This window comes from Peromyscus maniculatus, chromosome 9, assembly GCF_049852395.1.
Source record: "Peromyscus maniculatus bairdii isolate BWxNUB_F1_BW_parent chromosome 9, HU_Pman_BW_mat_3.1, whole genome shotgun sequence".
Taxonomy (NCBI): Eukaryota; Metazoa; Chordata; class Mammalia; order Rodentia; family Cricetidae; genus Peromyscus; species Peromyscus maniculatus.
The window spans coordinates 52585644-52609057 of record NC_134860.1 but is presented as its reverse complement, the minus strand read 5'-3'; the positions used below and the strand labels follow the sequence as shown (position 1 = coordinate 52609057).

The 23414-nt window shown below is 53.4% G+C and overlaps 1 protein-coding gene and 2 long non-coding RNA genes across 4 annotated transcripts in view; 1 reads left to right on the top strand and 2 right to left on the bottom strand.

Moving 5' to 3' along the window:
- LOC143267382 (uncharacterized) overlaps positions 1-10620 on the bottom strand; it is a 16342-nt gene extending 5722 nt beyond the window's left edge. The window contains exons 1-2 of the long non-coding RNA XR_013042404.1: positions 10485-10620; positions 2471-10340 (exon numbers count right to left, since the gene is read on the bottom strand). This is a non-coding gene — a long non-coding RNA (uncharacterized LOC143267382). The remainder of the gene's footprint in view (positions 1-2470; positions 10341-10484) is intronic.
- LOC102927451 (myosin-7) lies at positions 2484-23414 on the top strand. Its single transcript, XM_076545010.1, has 38 exons — positions 2484-2684; positions 2939-3082; positions 3362-3518; positions 3604-3631; positions 4287-4395; positions 4480-4572; positions 4684-4747; positions 5085-5183; positions 5392-5495; positions 6121-6259; positions 6350-6468; positions 6588-6737; positions 7039-7209; positions 7846-8155; positions 8433-8500; positions 8839-8926; positions 9528-9645; positions 9786-9909; positions 10171-10307; positions 10556-10811; positions 11540-11782; positions 11902-12078; positions 12924-13069; positions 14496-14586; positions 15327-15716; positions 15924-16050; positions 16214-16332; positions 17845-18041; positions 18516-18699; positions 18839-19004; positions 19164-19288; positions 19849-20157; positions 20403-20606; positions 20708-20833; positions 20941-21216; positions 22194-22289; positions 22405-22539; positions 23285-23414. The coding sequence occupies exons 1-38, from the start codon at positions 2484-2486 to the stop codon at positions 23300-23302; spliced, it is 5808 nt and encodes a 1935-aa protein (XP_076401125.1). The 3' UTR covers positions 23303-23414.
- On the bottom strand, positions 15927-18516 carry LOC143267383 (uncharacterized). 2 transcript variants are annotated; one of them, XR_013042405.1, is made up of 3 exons: positions 18241-18516; positions 16198-16442; positions 15927-16034 (listed from the first exon to the last, which is right to left on the bottom strand). It is a non-coding gene; the product is annotated as an uncharacterized LOC143267383 (long non-coding RNA). The 2 variants fall into 2 exon arrangements; XR_013042406.1 differs by having other exon boundaries at positions 16198-16433.

Here is a 23414-nt window from a genome sequence, read left to right as displayed (position 1 = left end):
TGAAGCAGTTGGATGGTTCACTAGGGACTTGCCTGGCTCTCAAGCTCAGTGATCTCAACACATTGCCTGCTGGCCCAAGGAAAGCGGAGCCTGAGCCAGAGTGCCAGTGTCTAAACTCTCTGGTCATTCTCCTTACCACTTAACTAGGACGCTGCCTCCCCGCAGCCCCAATCCAGCTACCATACCAGGGCCGTGCCCCTCTTTGCTGCTGCGACTCAGCCCCTTCCCACCTCAGTCCGAGGTGGGACTCAGGCCAGGAGAGAGGGGAGGATCCTGGAAGTAGGTAGCACCAGGCTCTGCTGGGGGCAAGAGCTCTAAGGAGCAGCAGGGCCTGAGCCAGGGCCAGGGCCAGGGCCCTGCCTGCCTGCCTGAGGTCATGGTGGTCGTTGTCAGCTTACTCTCTCCAGCGAGCTGTGGAATGTAAGAGATATTTTTGCTTCGCTTTGAGCCACCCCACCCCCTGGAACTCAGACCCTGAACATGCCATGCCACAACAATGACGACCACTTCCAATTGTTTCCTGGCTGGGGCGGGGGAGGGGGGAGCACTGTTGGGACAAGGGAAGGGGGAGGGAGTCAGGGGGAAATGCTTTTAGTGACAACAGCCCTTTCTAAATCTGGCTGGGGACTGGGTGCAGGTGGGGGTGGGGGCACCCTGCTGCCCCATATATACAGTCCCTGAGGCTAGGTCTGGCTCTGAGCGGTCTCCTGCTGGTTCCTTCCTTGCTGCCCTCAGGTAGGAGTGGGAGCTAGAGGCCTTCCTCTGGGATTAGGGGCTCCAGGTTCAGGAAGAGATTCTTCTAGAACAGCAGGCTTCTGGCAGGACTTCATATAGTACCTGGTTATGACTGAGCACACCTGTGCAGATCTAAATAGGCACGCTTGTGTCACAGGAATGTGGGGGCCCATGTGTTCCGCGGGTCGGGGGGGAGTATCTGTATCTGTCTATGGCCCAAAATGCAACAGTGGTGTGTGTGTGTGTGTGTGTGTGTGTGTGTGTGTGTGTGTGTGTGTGTGTGCACTTGCACACATGTGGGTGCACACTTGAGTACAAGCATCCGTGTCTTAAACGTAAGGATGAGTATACATTCCACCACGTAAGATACAATGGAAGACATGTGTTTACCATCATGCCTGGTTACAAGCATTTTAGGAGAAGAGCAGAATGGTGGAGAATAATTCTAAAGGAAGCCAGTTCTGTGAATAGTGGAGCCTGTCCGCGTTTGTGGAAGGGCCTGAATGTACACCGAGGAGTCATTACTAGGACTCTGTGTGTATTCGCTGTGGTCGGGGCTCACAGGCATGCATGTGTGTGTGTGGGGGGGTCTCTGATCTCTGTTCTGAAGAATATGCAGCCACAGGAGCCAGCCTTTGTACCTGGCTGTTGTTGAGGCTCATAAACACTGTGGAGGCGTGCATGCTGGGCACCCATTCCCTCCTCAGATGGGAGGGAGCCTATCCTTCCCGGAAAGAAGGCACACACACAGCAGGCATGCATGTCCATTGGAGGCTGTGGAGGAGGCATTGGGATGGATGGTAGTGGTAAGAGGGCTCTTGGAATCCTGGGACTTGAACCCTCGAAGTCTTGACTCTTGTGTTGTGCTCTGAGAAAAGCAAACCATTCAGCCTTGATTGCCTTACATGACCAAGGGGTGACCATCGAGCAAAAGAATAAAAGTGCTTTGTCTGGAAAACACTGAACCAATGTCACTGTTACTGTTTTGTAGGTGGCTCAAAGGAAAGACATCTCCCCAGCCGGGTACAGGTAAGGGTAGAATGGCCCCCAAGGGTAGAACACGGCTCAGAGGCTCCGGGAAGTTGTTCAAATTAGTCTTTGGGAAAAAAGGAAATAGAGCTTGAAAAGGAAGGAAGAGAATGACCAGAGAGGCTGACCAGAGCTTCTAGTCTCTCTTTGGTGTGGAGGAAGGTGGGTGTGGAAGAACACAGCCAGAGAGGAGGGAGGAGGGAGGCGGGAGGCGGCCGTAGCCAGGTTGGCCTACAGCCTGACCTGACACAGCCCCTTCCCTTTCCCCAGGTCTCCCCCCTACTTCCTCATCACTAGACACGTTCGAGAAACCAAGGTAAGCAAAGCAGATGTCCAAGGGATCTGGGGAGGTTGAACATGATAGCCCAAAGCCAAACCGGAACTGTCCTTTCTTGCCCTGCTTGGGGACAATGACCTGGTTTCCAGGAGCTCCTTACCTATGGTCAGTGATAGAGGCAGACAGAATCCTGCCCCGCAAGAAGGTCAGGACACTCCCCAAAGAATGCCCCAACTTGAACAAAAGTAAGCTGCCCCCTTTGCCTGGCACAGGTGCCAGGCTGTTCTCTCATTTAGGGGTAAGCTTGAAGAACCAGGGACTCGTGGGTGACTCCTCTCGAGTGCCGAGCACGATGCCAGGCCCGGGGGCTGCCACTGAAGGGCAGAGCCCAGGGAGGGGGAAGGCACACAGGTAACAGTTGCTACTCACCCCAGGCTCAGCCATGGCGGATGCGGAGATGGCTGCGTTTGGGGCTGCAGCCCCCTTCCTGCGCAAGTCTGAGAAGGAACGGCTGGAGGCGCAGACGAGGCCTTTTGACCTCAAGAAAGATGTCTTTGTGCCTGACGACAAAGAAGAGTTTGTCAAGGCCAAGATTGTGTCCCGAGAGGGTGGTAAAGTCACTGCTGAGACAGAGAATGGCAAGGTAGGTGTAGGCACTGGTGTGGGAAGCGCCCCCCCTGCAGAGAGCCCCACAACCGGGGTGCACAGAGAGGGTATGCGCATGCACACCTGAGGACCACCACGCCTCCTGTCCTCTGGACAGGATGGCAGTCCAAACGCTCCAGCGCGCCTTCTCGGCTGAACACGATCTCACCCACCCTTACCTCTCCCTACTCCCTTCACTGCGGATAGAGCGGGGCAGACACGGGTTGACAGGGCCTGTGTGGGCTCTTACAGACGGTGACCGTGAAGGAGGACCAGGTGATGCAGCAGAACCCGCCCAAGTTCGACAAGATCGAGGACATGGCCATGCTCACCTTCCTGCACGAGCCGGCAGTGCTGTACAACCTCAAGGAGCGCTACGCTTCCTGGATGATCTACGTGAGTGCGGCATGAGCCTGTCCCCCAGGACCCAGAGCTTCCTGGGCAACAGCGGCCTCCTGAAGAAGACACGCCACCTGCTTGTTCTGTGTCCGTGTCCGGGAAGCATGGCCGTCTACACAGGCCCCCGCTCCTTTGGCTCAGTTATAACACTGGGATGACTCAGTTGGATACATTCTGAGCTCTTCTTCCTCTTCCTGGGGCCCTTTCTCTAATTCTGAAAAAAATCACCCCTCACGTGCATCACTGACTGCTGGCTTCCTCTTCTTTACCCCCCAGACCTACTCAGGCCTCTTCTGCGTCACCGTCAACCCCTACAAGTGGCTGCCGGTGTACAATGCTGAGGTGGTGGCTGCCTACCGCGGCAAGAAGAGGAGCGAGGCCCCGCCCCACATCTTCTCCATCTCTGATAACGCCTATCAGTACATGCTGACCGGTGAGCCTGGTGCCCGGGCCTGTGTCCCCTCCTCCCCAGCCCCCGCCTAGCCCTAACCCATTGCCTCTCCTCTCCTCTCTTCCAGATCGGGAGAACCAGTCCATCCTCATCACGTGAGCATAGTTCCAGAATTCCTAACCCTAGCCCCTCCCCCCGGGGGGGGGAGCCCAGGCTCCTTTTTGCACACACCTATGGTCCTCTCTCCCTCCACCCCCAGGTCCTTCTCTTTCTTCTCTGCTCTTTGCCTTGTGTCTCTCTTCCCTTGTGCTTCTGCCTTTTTCGTTTTTTTCTCTCTGGCTTCCTTCGCCCGTTGGTTGTCTTCTCACTCTGCCCATGTGTCTTCACTGCTTCATTTCCTTACCTTTCCCTTCTGAAATCTTTTCTTCCCTCCCCATCTATTCTCCCAAAACAGTCCTCTGGTCCGATGGGCCCCGTGTCCTCTCCTGGCCTCTTTCCTGCTTGCTAACCCGACCTATGTGCCATTCTCTAGCAGCTTCCTGATGAGAGCGCCCCCTCTCCAATAGGATAGGGGTTCTCCCCTCTATTTTTTTGTTTTGTTTTTTTGAGACAGGGTTTCTCTGTGTAGCTTTGGTGCCTGTCCTGGATCTCGCTCTGTAGATCAGGCTGGCCTCGAACTCACAGAGATCCACCTGGCTCTGCCTCCCCGAGTGCTGGGATTAAAGGTGTGCACCACCACCACCTGGCTGAGGCTTCTTGATCTTAAGCAGCATTATTTACTGCCTGTTGACCCTTTGCTTTTCACAACAGCGGAGAATCCGGAGCTGGAAAGACTGTCAACACCAAGAGGGTCATTCAGTATTTTGCTGTTATTGCTGCCATTGGGGACCGCAGCAAGAAGGATCAGACCCCAGGCAAGGTAGGCCTGTTGGCACCTACGGGCCTGCATTACTAAAAATGGAGTGGGAAGTCTTCGGCCCTCATCCTTCATGACCTCTTGCAGGGTACCCTGGAAGATCAAATCATCCAAGCCAACCCCGCTCTGGAGGCCTTTGGCAACGCCAAGACAGTCCGGAACGATAATTCCTCTCGATTTGTGAGTGATACTCCACCTTGAACTCGGGACTTGGCCTGAATGAAGGTTGGCCTCCCTCAAATGTGAGCCTTTCCCAGGCTTATTACCATCCTCTTCTACCCATCTATTCAGGGGAAATTCATTCGGATCCATTTTGGGGCAACTGGAAAGTTGGCATCTGCAGATATAGAGACCTGTAAGTTCCACGAGTCTACCAGGGATGAGCCTGTCCTGGTTCTATACGGTCTGGTCCCAATGTCTCCCCCAGCACCCATTTTTGCTTTCTCTTTCTGACTGTGTTTGTCTGCCTTAGGCTTTTCCTCTCTCTCGGGTACCAGCGCACGTTTCTTGGGGATTTCTCTAAGATGCTGTCTTTCCTGGGTCTCTACCCCCACCTTCATGTGTGACCTCTGCATCCATGTCAGTCTCTTCCTCTGCCTTTTGCTTGCCGCATTCCTTCATCCCTTTTCCTTTATTTCTGGGTACCCACATTCCAACCTTTCATTCCTCTCCTTCTATCTGCCTGTTCACAGACCTTCTGGAAAAATCCAGGGTTATTTTCCAGTTGAAAGCAGAAAGAGATTATCACATTTTCTACCAAATCCTGTCGAATAAAAAGCCCGAGCTTCTAGGTGAGTCAGACTGAGACCAGCTATTTCTATGGCAACACTCTGCTTGTGGCTGGATTCTGTCGGTATGCCTTGGGCCTTCTGATACTGCTAGAATCAGTTTTGTGGGTCAAGTCCAACCCTGACTGAGCCTTCCCCTGGGCCCATGTGCTAGAGCCCCCATGGTAGCCAGGGGTCATGGCACAACTGAACTAAATCCTCCCACTCTTAGACATGCTGCTGATCACCAACAACCCCTACGATTACGCATTCATCTCCCAAGGAGAGACCACTGTGGCCTCAATTGATGACTCAGAAGAGCTCATGGCCACTGATGTAAGTATGTGAGGACTCAGCCAGAGGGTGGACAGGTAAGGGTGGCACATGGTGCCAGCTCAGGAACAGAGCCAAGAGACACTAGCTATCTGATTTCTAAAGCAGTACAACCCTCCTCGAGAGCTGGCATGTGCCCTGTGAACAGGGTGTGCTGAGATGCATGCAGTGGAACAGGAGAGTGGCCAGTATTTGGTGTTATCAAACCACAGAGTGCCGAGAACCACGGACAGAGAGATAGGAAGGGCAAGGAACAAAGTAATACCACAGGAGAAGCAGGAAGGAGAATCATCTAGACCCCGTGGGGCTGGAAGAAGCTGTGGGTAGAGGAGAGATGCACACAGGTATGAAAACCTAGGCAGGAAAGTGAGTGGAAAGGCTGTGAACGTAGGTGGGTAGCCCACAGCAGCTATGGAGAACAGCTATGACTGTTAACAGTGGATAGTGATAAGCAGGGTCCTGATCCTGTACTGTCTGTCTTGGGTTCGAGTCCCTCTCTGGGTGTGGGAATCACATACTGTACAGGGACTAGGGAGACACATTCAAGTTCTCTCTCCAGCGTATGAGGAATCTCATTAACCAGTCAGGTTTCTTTTTCCGGATTCACTGATATGGGACCTGCTTACAGAGCGCCTTTGACGTGCTGGGCTTCACCCCAGAAGAGAAGAACTCCATCTACAAGCTAACGGGCGCCATCATGCACTTTGGAAACATGAAGTTCAAGCAGAAGCAGCGGGAGGAACAGGCAGAGCCGGACGGCACCGAAGGTGGGGAGCAAGGAAATGGGGGTGTCTGAAGGCCACCTCTGCAGAATGTGTATCCCTGTTCTAGCTCTGCTACCTGCCCTTTCCTTCCAGAGGCTGACAAGTCCGCCTACCTCATGGGGCTGAACTCAGCCGACCTGCTCAAGGGGCTGTGCCACCCTCGGGTCAAAGTGGGCAACGAGTATGTCACCAAGGGGCAGAATGTCCAGCAGGTGGGTTGTCTTTGGGAGACAAGCAAATGGAGGCGAGATCATGGCGGGGTGGGGTACGAGCTTTCAAATTCATCCTTTCCAATAGCACGGCTAGGCTGGATTTCTCCCCTACCCTACAGGTGTCATACGCCATCGGGGCACTGGCCAAGTCAGTGTACGAGAAGATGTTCAACTGGATGGTGACCCGCATCAACGCAACCCTGGAGACCAAGCAGCCACGCCAGTACTTCATAGGTGTCCTGGACATCGCCGGCTTTGAGATCTTCGATGTGAGTCTGGCAGCCCTGGCCTGGGACCCCACTGGTCCCTCACCCACTCACTCACACTTTCAGTCCCATGTGGAGGGCCAGCCGTGGTGGGCCAGGCACAGGATGGCAGTGGGGATCATGGAGTGACAGGCAATCCCTGTCCCTGCCCTCAGGAGAGGCTCTCCTGTCCCTGTCATGACCTGGGAGGGGACCAGCCATGCCTGTGCTGGGCTCGGGCAGGTGTGTGGCACAGCCCTAGGCTGAGCCTGATGGCCACTCGGACCCTCAGTCAGCTTGACTGACCGGCTGCCACACCCTCCAGTTCAACAGCTTCGAGCAGCTGTGCATCAACTTCACCAACGAGAAGCTTCAGCAGTTCTTCAATCACCACATGTTCGTGCTGGAGCAGGAGGAGTATAAGAAGGAGGGCATCGAGTGGACGTTCATCGACTTCGGCATGGACCTGCAGGCCTGCATCGACCTCATTGAGAAGGTGTGTCCGGTCTCCATTACCCAAGCCTTCCATCTATACCCCACATGAACACTCCAGAACTCCAGATAAGGTGGTGGCTCATGTCCCTTCTGGTGAATTCAGGCTAAGTATCAGAAGAGGGGCTCTATTTTGCAGAGGTCTGTGTCGTCCCGGATGTCCATGGCAGAGAGCCGATAACTGTGTTCCCACCCATGGCTGTGTCCCAGGGGCTTGAGATCGGCCACATGAAGGATGGGCATCTGGAGACTGGCCTTCCCCTCTGGCATGTTTACCGGCCCTGGGTTACACGCACCCAAGGATCGGGAAATGCGAAGGTGGAATGGGAGTCGTAAGAGTGCACCTATTTTCAACCTCAGCGTCACAGGGATCTGGGTGATGAAGGATGTTAAAGGCACCGGTAGTAGTCACAAACCCAGACTTGCAAAAAAAAAAAAAAAAAAAAAAAGTCCCCCTGACATCAACAAAATCCCCACCTGTGGAAGGCTTACAGGGGTCAAACAGTAGATAGCTGCTCTCCTTGAGCTGAGCCTAGTTTCTTAACACCCTACAGGCATGTATGAGTAAATACTCACATAGAGAAGAATATATGTGTACCTGAGTGAAACTTACTCAACGATTCTCTCCTTACACTCTCAGCCCATGGGCATCATGTCCATCCTGGAGGAGGAGTGCATGTTCCCCAAGGCCACAGACATGACCTTCAAGGCCAAGCTGTATGACAACCACCTGGGCAAGTCCAACAACTTCCAGAAGCCTCGCAACGTCAAGGGGAAGCAGGAAGCCCACTTCTCGTTGGTGCACTACGCGGGCACCGTGGACTACAACATCCTGGGCTGGCTACAGAAGAACAAGGACCCCCTCAATGAGACCGTGGTGGGCTTGTACCAAAAGTCCTCCCTCAAGCTGCTCAGCAATCTGTTTGCCAACTATGCTGGGGCAGATGCACGTAAGTATCCCAGGCACGGGCACTCCAAGGTTTATGCCGTCATTCTGAGGCACAGCAATTGTAAAACCACCGCTTCCCTGTCATGGTATGCCCTGAGGTGTATGGAACAGACTCAGTGAGATGGAATTGGGTGGGGACATTGAAGCAGCCACATAGAAGACCTTTGTCTGGTCGCCAAACGAGGACAAAACTTGAGGAGAGCTGTAGGTCTCCACCCCTGCTCCCGGCCTCCCTACACGCCCACTAATGCCCCTTTCCTTGGCTCCCTTCCCCACAGCTGCAGACAAGGGCAAAGGCAAGGCGAAGAAAGGCTCATCCTTTCAGACCGTGTCCGCTCTGCACAGGGTGAGTGTGTGATCGGTCCCACGAGCATGGATCCCCATTCATTCTGCTCCCTCGGCCCTAGCTCCTTGCCTTGCACATCCCCGGCTCCTTTCAACACCAGTTTTCCCCGGGTTCACTCGGACCCTTTTCATGGCTGTATCTTTCTTCATCTCCCAGCCTCGAATCTTGCTTCCCAACATGCCTCTCTCATTTCTCATCTGCCATCAGCCTCTCTCCTCACCTGTGTCTTCCCTGGACATCATTTCGCCTCCTTGCTTCACATGTTCTCCCCATCCTCTCCGTTCCTTCCTCTCCTTCTTTCTGGCTCTTTATTTCCCTCCCCTCTTTTTCTGCCACAGGAAAACCTGAACAAACTTATGACAAATTTGCGCTCCACACACCCTCACTTTGTGCGCTGCATCATCCCCAACGAGACAAAGTCTCCAGGTGAGCCCTGATCATGAGCTATCCCACACTGGACCTGCGCTGTCTCAGAGACAGGACCTTCCAAGTCATCTCCAAGCCTTGCTGGTTTCCAAATCATGTTCTTCTAGACCACCCCTCCCAGTGTTACCTTCTGTTGGGAATGTATACCCCATGGTAACGTGTAAGGCATTTTTATAGATTTCACCTCATGTGTGACTTATAGCCCCTGATGAGGCATCTAAGAAATACCTATCTGTTTTTAAACCGTGGGAAACAAAGTATCAGAGAATCTTGGTTCAAAGCCTGGCTCAGATCTCGATAAGATCAGTGACCTTCTACAAGTCACTTAATCCATTAGCTCACTCACCTAGAAAGTGAGATAGATCTGTCCTGGAACCACATGATAATAAGGATAAATTATATAAAATGATAAATGTGGAAATCTTTTGATTACTATTAAAAGTGTGGCTACGGTGAAAAATGAAACCAATGAAGAATCCTTACTGACAGGTTGACTTGCTAAATTAACCAGCTAATGTGTGCCAGAGCCAGGATGGGAACCCAGAGGCCTTGGTGTTAGTCTAACACTCTCCCCAATCATTTTTCTCCCCTGCTGCCCTAGGGGTGATGGACAATCCCCTGGTCATGCACCAGCTGAGATGCAATGGGGTGCTGGAGGGCATCCGCATCTGCAGGAAGGGCTTCCCCAACCGAATTCTTTACGGGGACTTCCGCCAGAGGTGGGTAAGGGTGCCCTAGGGCTCAGGGAGCCAGGGGTGGGCTGACTTGGTGGGTGTGGGGGTCTATGGTGGCCCTGGAATTCTGTAGGCAGAGCAGACCCACACAGAACGCAAATGACTCTGAGAACTTCCCTCCCAAGGTACCGCATCCTGAACCCAGCAGCCATCCCTGAGGGCCAATTCATTGACAGCAGGAAAGGGGCCGAGAAGCTGCTGGGCTCCCTGGACATTGACCACAACCAGTACAAGTTCGGCCACACCAAGGTGAGGAAAGGAAAGAGACAAATTAGTTAAAGACATCTCTTTTCCTTTGGTTCTTCATCTTTTCCTCCCACCCTATTACCAATTATCCTAAAGGATAGATCTGAAGCACATGGCACTTCTCCACTCCCAGAACCACTTTCCCATCCCATCTCCAGCTGCCCGTGGCATCCTCCTTCCAATTCTTCCCTCAGTTGTCCCCAAATGCACCTTTTCTCCCTCATACCCTGTCCTAGTCATGCTCAACACGTGTCTTATCTACAGGTGTTCTTCAAGGCGGGCCTGCTGGGGCTGCTGGAGGAGATGCGGGATGAGAGGCTGAGCCGCATCATCACCAGAATCCAGGCCCAGTCCCGAGGTGTGCTTTCCAGAATGGAGTTCAAGAAGCTGCTGGAACGCAGGTGAGGGGACTTCAAACGAGGTCCTTAGCTCTCCTGGGGTCCAATGACAGTGTCAAGGGAAAGACTTGGTGGGCTCATCAGAAGAAACCATTAGGAAGGGACCTCATGACCGCAAGAGGGTCCTTAGCATTTGAAGGCCCCGGGGAGGGTGAGATAGAAAAGGAAAGGGGGATTTACCTAGGACGAAGGGTTTCAGATGGGAAGGAACAGGGGTGGTTCTCACACCATTCCTCTCACTGTACCTGCAGAGACTCCCTGCTGATAATCCAGTGGAACATCCGGGCCTTCATGGGGGTCAAGAATTGGCCATGGATGAAGCTCTACTTCAAGATCAAGCCACTGCTGAAGAGCGCGGAGACGGAGAAGGAGATGGCCAACATGAAGGAAGAGTTTGGGCGAGTCAAAGATGCGCTGGAGAAGTCTGAGGCTCGGCGGAAGGAGCTGGAGGAGAAGATGGTGTCCCTGCTGCAGGAGAAGAACGACCTGCAGCTCCAAGTGCAGGCGGTGAGCTACGCGGCCCTTGTTAGCTCCCCACACACACAGAGAGAGAAAGAGAGAGACACAGACAGAGAGACATGGACAGAGAGAGACACAGAGAGATTGGTCCTAGGGGAAACTATAAATCTTCCTTGAGCCTAAATTCCTTCATCCTTAGACAGGAATCAAGCTGCCTGTCTTATAGGTTAACATTCACAGTGTGTGACGTCAGCAAATGCAATTTCTTCAAGCAAGGAAACTAGAAGCCCTGTGAAGACTTTGTGTTTCCTCCTCTGCTCCTCTCCTCAGTGCTCCCAAGCCATACCATCCTAAATCCTCCCTCCCCAGTGCTCCCATCCATACCATCCTAAATCCCCCTCCCCAGTGCTCCCATCCATACCATTCTAAATCCCCCTTTGCCCAGTGCTCCCATCCATACCATCCTAAATCCCCCTTTGCCCAGTGCTCCCATCCATACCATCCTAAATCCCCCTCTGCCCAGCGCTCCCACCCATACCATCCTAAATCCTCCCTCCCCAGTGCTCCCAAGCCATACCATCCTAAATCTGCCTCTACCCAGTGCTCCCAAGTCATACCATCCTAACCCCCCTTCCTACCTTCCTGAGGCTCTTCTCACCTGAAAATAAGCTGGGGTCCCCCTCCTATCTGGGTGATGCACCTCTCCCTTCCACCGCCGCCTGTGAGGACAAGGACAGGTCCTTAGACCAGCCTCCCTTTCTGTACCTTGGCCCCAGGAACAAGATAACCTGGCTGATGCAGAGGAGCGCTGTGACCAGCTGATCAAGAACAAGATCCAGCTGGAGGCCAAGGTGAAGGAGATGACCGAGAGGCTGGAGGACGAGGAGGAGATGAACGCAGAGCTCACTGCCAAGAAACGCAAGCTGGAGGATGAGTGCTCGGAGCTCAAAAGGGACATTGACGACCTGGAGCTGACACTGGCCAAGGTGGAGAAGGAGAAGCATGCCACAGAGAACAAGGTAAGGCCAGCTTCCTCGGGATCCAAACCACAGTGTGACCCTTGTTGCATCGTGGAGGTCCTTCTAGGTGTCCCCAGGTGGTGTCCTTTGACTTAAGGGAATTTTTGTTTGCTTGGCAGGTTAAAAATCTAACAGAGGAGATGGCTGGGCTGGACGAGATCATCGCCAAGCTGACCAAGGAGAAGAAAGCTCTGCAAGAGGCCCACCAGCAGGCCCTGGATGACCTTCAGGCCGAGGAAGACAAGGTCAACACTCTGACCAAGGCCAAGGTCAAGCTGGAGCAGCAGGTGGATGATGTAAGTAGACAGGGCGTAACAGGCTTTGATGTAGCATGTCCATCTGTGTTGAGGGGTATGTGTGAGTGTGTGTGTGTGTGTGTGTGAGTGTGTGTGTGTGTGTGTGAGTGTGAGTGTGTGTGTGTTTTTTGGGGGGCAGTGTTGGAGGATAGTGGAAAGTGTTTTTTTTCTGCTGATATCTTCCCAGAATAAAACTGGGGGATAAAAAGCATGAGGGTTATCAACTTCAAATAATGTATCCAATCTTACTGTTCTGATCAGTAACAGAGCTTTTTTTTCTTTAACTTAAGCTTTAAAGTTTAAAATTTAAACCCACGTAACTCTACCTTTGACCATAGCGTTTAGAGGATTATCTCCTGAGAGCATTATAAATCTCTTTGGTAAACCGTGAGCCTCTTTGAGGAGGATCTTGGCAGAGTCTGATCCTGAGTGGCCATTGCCCCCTCGTATGTGTATATATCCATCAAATCCCTATCATTCGGCCCTAATAACTTAAGTATCTGTCTCGGTCGCAGGACTAAGAGCTCCCTTCAGATGGGAACTTGAGTTTACTCAGTGTTGTGTCTTCAGTACCCCCGCACAGAGCCCGGAACCAGTAGGTACTTACAGGATGCTGAATGAATGATTATAGCTTTGGAATCTTATCCCAATTTCATTCATTCATCAAATATCTATTGAGCAATCCCTCCGTTCAAGACTCTCTCATGGTTCCCTGGGAACACTGGTCCTTCCTAGGGAAGTTTCCAGAGTCCTCGATTTCCCAAGGATTTCCAAAGTGTAGAGTAACAAAACCCAGGTCAGGATGCTCTACCTCATGGCACATAGCTGGTCCTTCTCTCCGCCAGCTGGAGGGATCCCTGGAGCAGGAGAAGAAGGTGCGCATGGACCTGGAGCGAGCAAAGCGGAAGCTAGAGGGTGACCTGAAGCTGACCCAGGAGAGCATCATGGACCTGGAGAATGACAAGCAGCAGCTGGACGAGAAACTTAAAAAGTATGGTGTTCCCTCACTGCTGTGGCTCCTTCTTCTCAGCCCGGCTCAGCTCAGGACAGGACAAGCTGACCCAGGGGCCATGCTAAGAGGCGGTGGATGCTCAGACTGAGGGCAAAGACCTTCAGGAAGAGTACTTTCCTGTGCACATTAAGGCCCCACGGTCCTCCCTGGCAAAGAGTCTTGCTTGGATCCCTCAGGCCCTTAGGAAAGGCGAAAATAAAAGCTTGCTTTCTTTGTGAGCACACAGTTGGACAGGGAGGAAGGCTGTACACAAAAGCCTCCCAGGAAAGTCTCCTTTGGGTTTTTCTGCAGAAAGCAAATTGAACCACAAAGAAATGGCTCTGCTGTTTCCAAAAAAATGAAAGGGTTGGGCCATTTCTTCTTTCTAGGTAACTTCTAGTCCCAGTCTTTATTGTAAGACCTTCCAAAAGGTGCACACACAGACTTGGTTAATAGTGAGTTACGAAAACATGTTTTCACATTTGAGGGTCTTCGCATACTTCAACTTGTATTTGCACAGGAGTTTTCACACTTCCCTAGGCACAGACTTTGTTGAGTGGATAGATGGTCCTAGTGAGTGATTCTTCAACCTCCTTTTTTAATATTTGATTTTTAATTGTGTGTGTGTGTGTGTGTGTGTGTGTGTGTGTGTGTGTGAGTTTGTACATGTGACTGTAGTGCCCCCAGAGGTGAGAAGAGGGCGTCAGATCCCCTGGAGCTGGAGTCACAGCTGCTGGTGGTGGTGGTGGGCTGCCCGATATGAAGGCTGAGAACATCTTACTTCCTCTGGAAGAGCAGTACTCTCAATGGCTGAGCCGGCTCCCTAGCCCCTCCTCAGTCTCCTTATAAAGATGATGTAGTCCGACTTTACCAAAGAGATAGCTCAGGAAGGTCAATGCGTTGAGAAGGAGGCGAGTGTGATCAAAGTACATGGCATAGGCGTAAGACGCTATCTTTATGAAATCCTGGGCTCTGTACAATGTATATACCCCAGTTTTTTTAAAAAAAGAGGCTATGACTTGCCTAAACTAACAGTGACAAGTTAAAGACCACCAGTACACACCACATACACACCACACACACACACACACACACACACACACACACACACACGTGTCTTTGAAATAGTCTCCTCCCTTCACAGATGAGAAAACATGGCCTAAAGTGGGGACGGTTCCGTAGAGGGGACAGTCCCATAGAGGCCAGCCCTGCCACTCTGCCTCAGGGCTTTTCCCATTACGGTCTTACTGGACTTGAATCGGACAGCAGGTGTTACTCTTTGGGTAACCTAAATCACTCTGGGAAGTATCCCCCCCCCCCCCCCCCCGCCCCCGCACTTCATTTGTTTTCCAGTCTCTGATCTCTGGTGGATACTCCAGGTGCCTTCCTGACCTCTGACCCCACCCACCCCCTGTCCTCCCTGCAGGAAGGACTTCGAGTTAAATGCACTCAATGCCAGGATTGAGGATGAGCAGGCCCTGGGGAGCCAGCTGCAGAAGAAGCTCAAAGAGCTTCAGGTAAGGTGGGGGACCGCAGCTGTGCGTCCCTGCATCCTCTCCAGCGTATGCTGTTCCTGCATCACGGGAACTGTGTGTCCAGGAGAGGGGACGCAATGCACAGGTCTCCCTGCAAGAGGGGCTTATATGATCCATGAAAGAAGAGACCCTGGGGGAAAAAACCAGGTCTGGAGGGCAGAACTCCTGGCTTTCTGTCTCAGCTCTGTCCAGTCAAGCAATCACCTCTCGGTCCCCATGTCCACCCTGTCATCTGGTGACTTTTAAAGTTCCTTCAGCCTTTATGGTTCTTTCCTCTTTAGCAGGCACTGAGTTAGGACTTCAGCCATTTTATCAAACAGGAGTGGTTTTCTCAGTTAGTTAGACTCTTGCCGCTAAACTGCTTGGAAAAGCCCAGGAAACACAAATTTCTTTGTCCTTCTCGGAGGGATCTGTTTTCTTCTAATAAAGAGAGCGTGCAATGCTCAAGCCTAAAGAAAAACTGACTAGACCCCTTCCCCCAATCCTTCTATGTCCACCTCTCCAGTAACACATCACACTTACTTGCTGTTCTCCGTAGTCCAGGGGGCCTTTAGAGCCCTGGGGCGGGGGCCTCCACGGAGGGGTCCAGGAGGCGGGGCGGGAGGCCTCCACGGAGGGGTCCAGGAAGCAGGTCTGATCCTCCGTGTCCCTGGGGCGGGGGGGGGGGCCTCCACGGAGGGGTCCAGGAAGCAGGTCTGCTGATCCTCCGTGTCCCCGGCCAGGCCCGCATCGAGGAGCTGGAGGAGGAACTGGAGGCCGAGCGCACAGCCAGGGCCAAGGTGGAGAAGCTGCGCTCAGACCTGTCCCGAGAGCTGGAGGAGATCAGCGAGAGGCTGGAGGAGGCCGGAGGGGCCACGTCCGTGCAGATCGAGATGAACAAGAAGCGCGAGGCCGAGTTCCAGAAGATGCGGCGGGACCTGGAGGAGGCCACCCTGCAGCACGAGGCCACAGCCGCGGCCCTGCGCAAGAAGCACGCCGACAGTGTGGCCGAGCTGGGGGAGCAGATCGACAACCTGCAGCGAGTGAAGCAGAAGCTGGAGAAGGAGAAGAGCGAGTTCAAGCTGGAGCTGGATGATGTCACCTCCAACATGGAGCAGATCATCAAGGCCAAGGTGGGCCCTCTCGGCTGCCTCCCTCTCTAGTTCCCTCCATCTGCCTCCGGCTCCTGTCTTCTTCCTTGGCTGCTCATTGTCTTCCTCCTCCCTCTATGCTGTTGTATGGTTGCCCCCTTCCTTCCCATGGGTCCCTCTCCATTTCTTCTTCAGTTGCCATCCTCACTCCATTTTACTCCCTTCCTGCTCTACTCCCTCCTCTCTCAGGCTAACCTGGAGAAGATGTGCCGGACCTTGGAAGACCAGATGAATGAGCATCGGAGCAAGGCTGAGGAGACTCAGCGTTCAGTCAATGACCTCACCAGCCAGCGGGCCAAGCTGCAGACAGAGAACGGTGAGCCCGGGGCTGGAGCGCCACCAGCCCAACCTCCTGAGCCACCCCACCTTGGGTGTACATGCCCCTCATGGGCCCACAGTGCCTCCAGAGAATGGAGCCTAAGGGTTGGGGGACAGGTTGAGGGTGGGGAGGGGTTGAAGGTACCTTGGTGCCTCCCCAGGGGAGCTGTCCCGGCAGCTGGATGAGAAGGAGGCGCTGATTTCCCAGCTGACCCGAGGCAAGCTCACCTACACCCAGCAGCTGGAGGACCTCAAGAGGCAGCTGGAGGAGGAGGTCAAGGTGAGGCCTGGACCCTGCCTGGCCCAAGCATGGCATGCACCACCTGCCCTTGAACCTGGTGTCTCTTTCCTAAGAGCAAGGCTGATCTGGTCCACAATTCTCTACAAATTCTAAAAAAAAAAAAAAAAAAAACCAATAGCCCAGCCTTTCCCAAGTGTCTTTTAAATCTGTTCCCCAGGCCTGAGAAGAGGCCCTTTGCTCTCCTGTTGCCACGCTGGGGTGGGGGGTGAAGAGGCAGAGAGGAAATTATCCAAGACAGCAGTTCTCGACCTGTGGGTCCCGACCCCTCTGGGGTCCCACGACCTTTTCCCTGGGGTTACATATCAGATATTCTGCATATTAGACTTTGACATTACACTCATAACCGTAGCAAAATTACAGTTTTGAAGTAGCAACGAAAATAATTTTATCGTTGGGGGGGGGGTCACCACAACATGAGGAACTGTACTAAAGGGTCTCAGCATCAGGAAGGTTGAGGACCACTGGTCTAAGGAGACAGCCTTCTTGGGTGCAGATATGGGGTTCAGGGACAGCACAAAGGGTTTTAGGATTATGAGATAATCTGACAGGTGGAGAAGGAAAGGAGCCTACGCCTAGCCCAGTACTGAGTTCGTGAAAAAGAGACAAGAGCGTGAGTTCTTAAAAATCCCAGGGCCAGGACTGCAGCTGAGTCAGTAAAGTACTTGCCGGATAAACATGAAGATGGTTGGACCTGAGTTCAATCCCCAACACCTATGTAAAAAGCTGGGCACGGCGGCACTCTTTTTTTTTTTTTTTTTTTTTTTTCCCTTTGGAGACAGGGTCTCTCTGTGTAGTTTTGGTGCCTGTCCTGGATTTCACTCTGTAGACCAGGTTGGCCTCGAACTTACAGAGATTCTCCTGCCTTTGCCTCCTGAGTGTTGGGATTAAAGGCATGCGCCACCACGGCCCAGCTGCGCCACCACTGCCTGGCATGGTGCACTCTTATAATCCCAGCACCGAGAAGGCAGAGGTGGGGAGATCTCTGGGACTGACTGGCAGCCAGTCCAAGCTAAATTGGTAATCTTTAGTTCTCAGAGGCAGACTTTGTCTCAAAAAATATGGTGGACAGTGTCTGAAATGATACCCAAGGTTGACTTCAGGCCTCCATACACATGCACAAACACCCAACATCCTCCCTACAAAATCCCAAAGCTCAATGCTAATCTACCTCTTATAGATTGGTGAAATCTATAAGATAGATTCTACAAGAAATAGAAACATCCTGATGTCTCTGTTTGCACCTATAAACGCAATGGATGATGAGATCTGCTGCAAGGACTGTTGGGCAATGGGCACAAGGACTTTCTTTGTAAACAGTGTGGCACTGTTTTACTATTTAGGGTCATTCTAGCGCAGGAAACCACTCCAGGTTCACTGGAGACTTGGAAGTAGCTGTGGCCAAGGGAGCATGTTGAGATTGGGGTAAAGATGTGCCAGGAGTGACCTTATGAAAAAAGCTGACCCACTTCCTTGGTGCCCACCTCCTCCCAGGCCAAGAATGCCCTGGCCCACGCACTGCAGTCAGCCCGGCATGACTGTGACCTGCTACGGGAACAGTATGAGGAAGAGACAGAGGCCAAGGCTGAGCTACAGCGCGTCCTGTCCAAGGCCAACTCAGAGGTGGCCCAGTGGAGGACCAAGTATGAGACGGATGCCATCCAGAGGACCGAGGAGCTGGAGGAAGCCAAGTGAGTCCTGGGCAGCCAACCCAGTCTGATGCTCCATAGAGCTCACATAGGGGCCTCTTAGGTAGTGCGGGACAGCGCAGGAGGGACCTGCCCCAGCCCCGCCTCCTGCTCCTCTCAGGGAAGCTTTTTGCTCGCGTTATGTTTCTCATCCGAATATAAGACGAACAAAAGGTTTGTCTGAGGGCTGAGTGATTCCCACCTGGGGTAGGGTGCCGGAGGGAATGGCGGCTACAGCCGAGAAGAAGGGGGAGGCTCATGGTCTCCACTGGTGCTCTGTGTCTTCATGCTCAGCTACCAAGGTCTGCCTGCCAAGTGCTCAGCCTCTGGAGCCAGTCCTCAGACTTTTCTGGATGCTTCTGGGTTGTCAAGGAGAGTCTTTTGAAAGGCTCACATGCTTTCCTCTTGTCCGATTCTACCTCCTCCATTCTCCCCATCCCTTTCTACCCTGCCACCCTTCCTACTGCCCCTGGACAGGAAGAAGCTGGCCCAGCGGCTTCAGGATGCAGAGGAGGCCGTGGAGGCCGTCAATGCCAAGTGCTCCTCACTGGAGAAGACCAAGCACAGGCTGCAGAACGAGATCGAGGACCTGATGGTGGACGTGGAGCGCTCCAATGCCGCCGCCGCTGCCCTGGACAAGAAGCAGAGGAATTTCGACAAGGTAGCCTCGGGGTGGGGCGGTGGGCAGTGCGCATGGTGATGGTGGGGTCTGTGCCAGCTCAAGGCCAGGGCAGTCTCCTTGGAGGCAGGGGAGGGAGGGGGCCTGGGGCAGCTCTGGGCAGTGTGCCCCTCCCCTACAGATCCTGGCAGAGTGGAAGCAGAAGTATGAGGAGTCCCAGTCAGAGCTGGAGTCGTCCCAGAAGGAGGCGCGCTCCCTGAGCACAGAGCTCTTCAAGCTCAAGAATGCCTATGAGGAGTCACTGGAGCACCTGGAGACCTTTAAGAGGGAGAACAAGAACCTTCAGGGTGTGTGAGCCAAGGGGCGGGGAAGGGCCTCAAGGATGGAGAAGGGTCATGTCCCCATGCCTGAGGGCCCCAACTGCAGTCCAGGCAGAGACACACCCCCCACCCTATTGAGACCACAGAAACTCCAGACTGAGTCCCTGTGTGTGTCGCCTCCCGCAGAGGAGATCTCAGACCTGACTGAGCAGCTGGGCTCCACTGGGAAGAGCATCCATGAGCTGGAGAAGATCCGCAAGCAGCTGGAGGCCGAGAAGCTGGAGCTGCAGTCTGCGCTGGAGGAGGCTGAGGTGGGCGTGCAGGAGGGAGCAGGGCTGGGGTGGGGGCTGAGATCTAGACTTGGGTCCCCACTCCCATCTCCCCTTACCTTGTTTTCCTCTGGCCTGGCTCATTGCCAGGGTCCAGGCCGGGGGCTGGACACATACAAACATACACAGGCACCCAGGAAACATTTGTCAACGGATGAGTTCAGGGTCACTCAGCTCCCTCCATGCAAACATTTGATGTACTGCACCTTAGAGGCTGTTTCCGCTCAGCCCCTTTCCACCTCTGCCTGCCTGTGTTTTTTTACACTCTCTGCTTGATTGCCTCGGTTTCCTTGGCAACACATTTCACTTTCCCTTTTGTCTTCCAATCTGGCTCTCCCTGCTGGGAGTCTGCATCACCTTCTCCTCAGCTTGCTTTTTTTCCTCTGTGCACACCCTCTCCTTTTCTTCCCTGCACCTGATTACTGAGCCATGTATACCATTCCCGAACTCCTTCTGTATCGTGAGTTTGTAGACAGACCCCTACTTCTGCCCTGGACTCTGACTAATTCGCCTGCAAAACCTTTCCTCGCACCCCTTTCCAGGCCTCCCTGGAGCATGAGGAGGGCAAGATCCTCCGCGCCCAGCTGGAGTTCAACCAGATCAAGGCAGAGATCGAAAGGAAGCTGGCAGAGAAGGACGAGGAGATGGAGCAGGCCAAGCGCAACCACCTGCGGGTGGTGGACTCCCTGCAGACCTCCCTGGATGCAGAGACGCGCAGCCGCAATGAGGCCCTGCGGGTGAAGAAGAAGATGGAGGGAGACCTCAATGAGATGGAGATCCAGCTCAGTCATGCCAACCGCATGGCTGCTGAGGCCCAGAAACAAGTGAAGAGCCTCCAGAGTTTGCTGAAGGTACTCAGAGACTTCTGGAAACAGGGCTTCACCTCCCCCAGAGAGGGGCCTAGCTCCCATAGGGGCTAATTAGATGGTAGAGGCATTAGCTCTCTCTTGTCACACAGTCATTGTAGAGATATCTGACAGGTCAACCCTGAGCCACCACAGTGGACTTTCCACCCACATCCAGTTCTATGTGACAGCCCTGTGAAGGCACCAAGGCCAGCTTTCTATCTTATTATGCTCATTTTGCTGATCCTCAGGACACTCAAATCCAGCTGGACGATGCCGTCCGTGCCAATGACGACCTGAAGGAGAACATCGCCATCGTGGAGCGACGCAACAACCTACTTCAGGCAGAGCTGGAGGAGCTGCGGGCTGTGGTGGAGCAGACCGAGCGATCCAGGAAGCTGGCAGAGCAGGAGCTGATTGAGACCAGTGAGCGGGTGCAGCTGCTGCACTCCCAGGTGAGGGGGTGCCCTGTGCATGCCTGAGCTCAGTAGGTGGCAGGGGAAGGAGCCCCTCAGAGATGCCCAGAGTGTTTCCTGCTCTGCCACTCTCCTCCCAGAACACCAGCCTCATCAACCAGAAGAAGAAGATGGACGCAGACCTGTCCCAGCTCCAGACTGAGGTGGAAGAGGCCGTGCAGGAGTGTAGGAACGCAGAGGAGAAGGCCAAGAAGGCCATCACAGATGTGAGTCCCCTCCCCTGCCTACCCACTCCAGGCCAGCATCTCCCCAGCCTGCACAGTGAGCCCGAGAGGACCTGAGCAGACCACGTGGCCTCCTCTCCCATACACAGGCCGCCATGATGGCGGAGGAGCTGAAGAAGGAGCAGGACACCAGCGCCCACCTGGAGCGCATGAAGAAGAACATGGAGCAGACCATCAAGGACCTGCAGCACCGGCTGGACGAAGCAGAGCAGATCGCCCTCAAGGGCGGCAAGAAGCAGCTGCAGAAGCTGGAGGCCCGGGTTCGGGAGCTGGAGAATGAGCTGGAGGCTGAGCAGAAGCGCAATGCGGAGTCCGTGAAGGGCATGAGGAAGAGTGAGCGCCGCATCAAGGAGCTCACCTACCAGGTTGGCGCAGAACTGTGGTCACAGCCCTTGCACCATGAAGCCACAGTGAGGAGCAGCCAAAGGGAACAGAGAGGTGTTGCTCCTTCTTGCCAGCCAGAGTTGGCATGCAGCCCTGGATGTTCTGCCCTCTGCCCTATCATGACCAACTCTTGTCCCCTGGCCCAGAGGTCAGTGGTTGAGCCTCACAGCCTGCGTGTTCCACCTTGACATGCACCCTCAGTCCATCCACAAGAGATATGCACAGACAGGCACAGTTTCAACCAGCACTGCCCTTCCCCAGAAGAAAATTTATAGCCAGGCTTGCAACCAAAGACACCAGGGCCATTCAAATAAGTCTCCACACTTTTCAGGTACCCCAGGCAATATGAACCCAGCTTTCCGTGGTGCTTTGTAGAGTGAGACTGTCCATTAGAATTTGTGTGTGTGTCTCAGTCTAGCATGCTGTGCCCTCCAAGCACACTTTGTCCTGAGGCTAGATCAAGTTCGTGTTAGTCCATTATTGCAGCCCAGGAAATTCCATCACGCTCACAGCTCCAGAGTCACTCCCCGCACATGCTGGGCCAGCAGCCAGTGGGTTTATGTTATGTGGTGTTCCGGGGCCTTCAGGAGCCTGCTCCCTGGTCACTACATTCTTTCAGGAATCCCATTAGCTCATTGGATTTTTTCCTTATGTAATTATTTAAAATATTCACATTCCCAGTGAGCTTAGTGGTGCATGCCTATGATCCCAATACTCAGGAAGCTGAGACAGAAAGATCATGTGTTTGAGACTAACCTGGGCTGCATAGAGAGTCCATGTCTCAAAAAGATGCTCCTTGGGTGAGAAAGTATAAGCAAATTCAAATATTCTGTGAGGTCCAGAAGGTAGCATTGGTTCAGAATGTAGCATTGAGGATGCAGAAGTCCAGAGCAGCCAGGGTGGGGTGCTGCCTCCTAGGACTGTGCCCTCTCACCTCTGACCCTCTCCTGACCTTCAGACAGAAGAGGACAGGAAGAACCTGCTGAGGCTGCAGGACCTGGTGGACAAGCTGCAGCTGAAGGTGAAGGCCTACAAGCGCCAGGCTGAGGAGGCGGTGAGTGACCCTGCTGGGGTTGAAGCCTGGAAGAGGGACACGGGGTACCAGCCCCCAAGACTGCAAGGCTAAGAGACCAGGTCCTTTCTCACCCATCCCCTTTATCCGATCATAGGAGGAGCAGGCCAACACCAACCTGTCCAAGTTCCGCAAGGTGCAGCATGAGCTGGATGAGGCCGAGGAGAGGGCGGACATCGCCGAGTCCCAGGTCAACAAGCTGCGGGCCAAGAGCCGTGACATTGGTGCCAAGGTGGGTCCCTCCCCTGGCCCTGACTTGTCACCTCCCACAGCAGACATGACTCCTCTGTCCCTTCAGATAGTATTATTTCGTTTATTCCCTAACCAAACCACAAAACCCCGAAGGCTAGGGTGGCTGAGTTCCCAGTGACTTCTAAGGTTCTTCGTGATCTCATTTTCAGTGATTCTGGGAATCCCAGATCAAGAGGTCAGAAACCCTACGCAGCTCCAATTTTTTATTTTTTATTTTTTAGCTTTTTCGAGACAGGGTTTCTCTGTATAGTTTTGCACCTTTCCTGGAACTCGCTTTGTAGCCCAGGCTGGCCTTGAACTCACAAAGATCCGACTGCCTCTGCCTCCCGAGTGCTGGGATTAAAGGCGTGCGCCACCACCGCCCGGATAGCTCCAATTTATATATACCCATTAGCTCCAATTCCCCCCAACTACCAGCTCTTTTTTTCCCCACTTCATTTTGGCTCCTAACCTTCACACTCAAATGTGAAAAGAATATCCCACGAGCTACATTGATCTCACAGAGGCAGCTTGCCTCCAGCCTACTCAAGAGCCCTTTCCTCCAGAACTTTCCCCTTCTAAACTGATCCCTGGAAATACATCCATGCCTACACAGGGGCTTCCAACAGATCACACAAGGGTCTCTATCTCTCAGGTGCCCTAGTTCCAACTCCAGTTTCCATATGCCCTGTCCCCAGAATGCCAGCCTTCCCAGAGCTAATTTGGACTTTGTTTTATTTCAAAAGGGCCTGAATGAGGAGTAGTAGACCTTGAGCTGCCCAGTCCTAAAGGTGCCTGTGAAGCCCTCAGACCTGGAGCCTTTGTAACAGCCCCTTAGGAGGAAGCCAAATAAAGCAATTATTCTTGAAGCCGAGA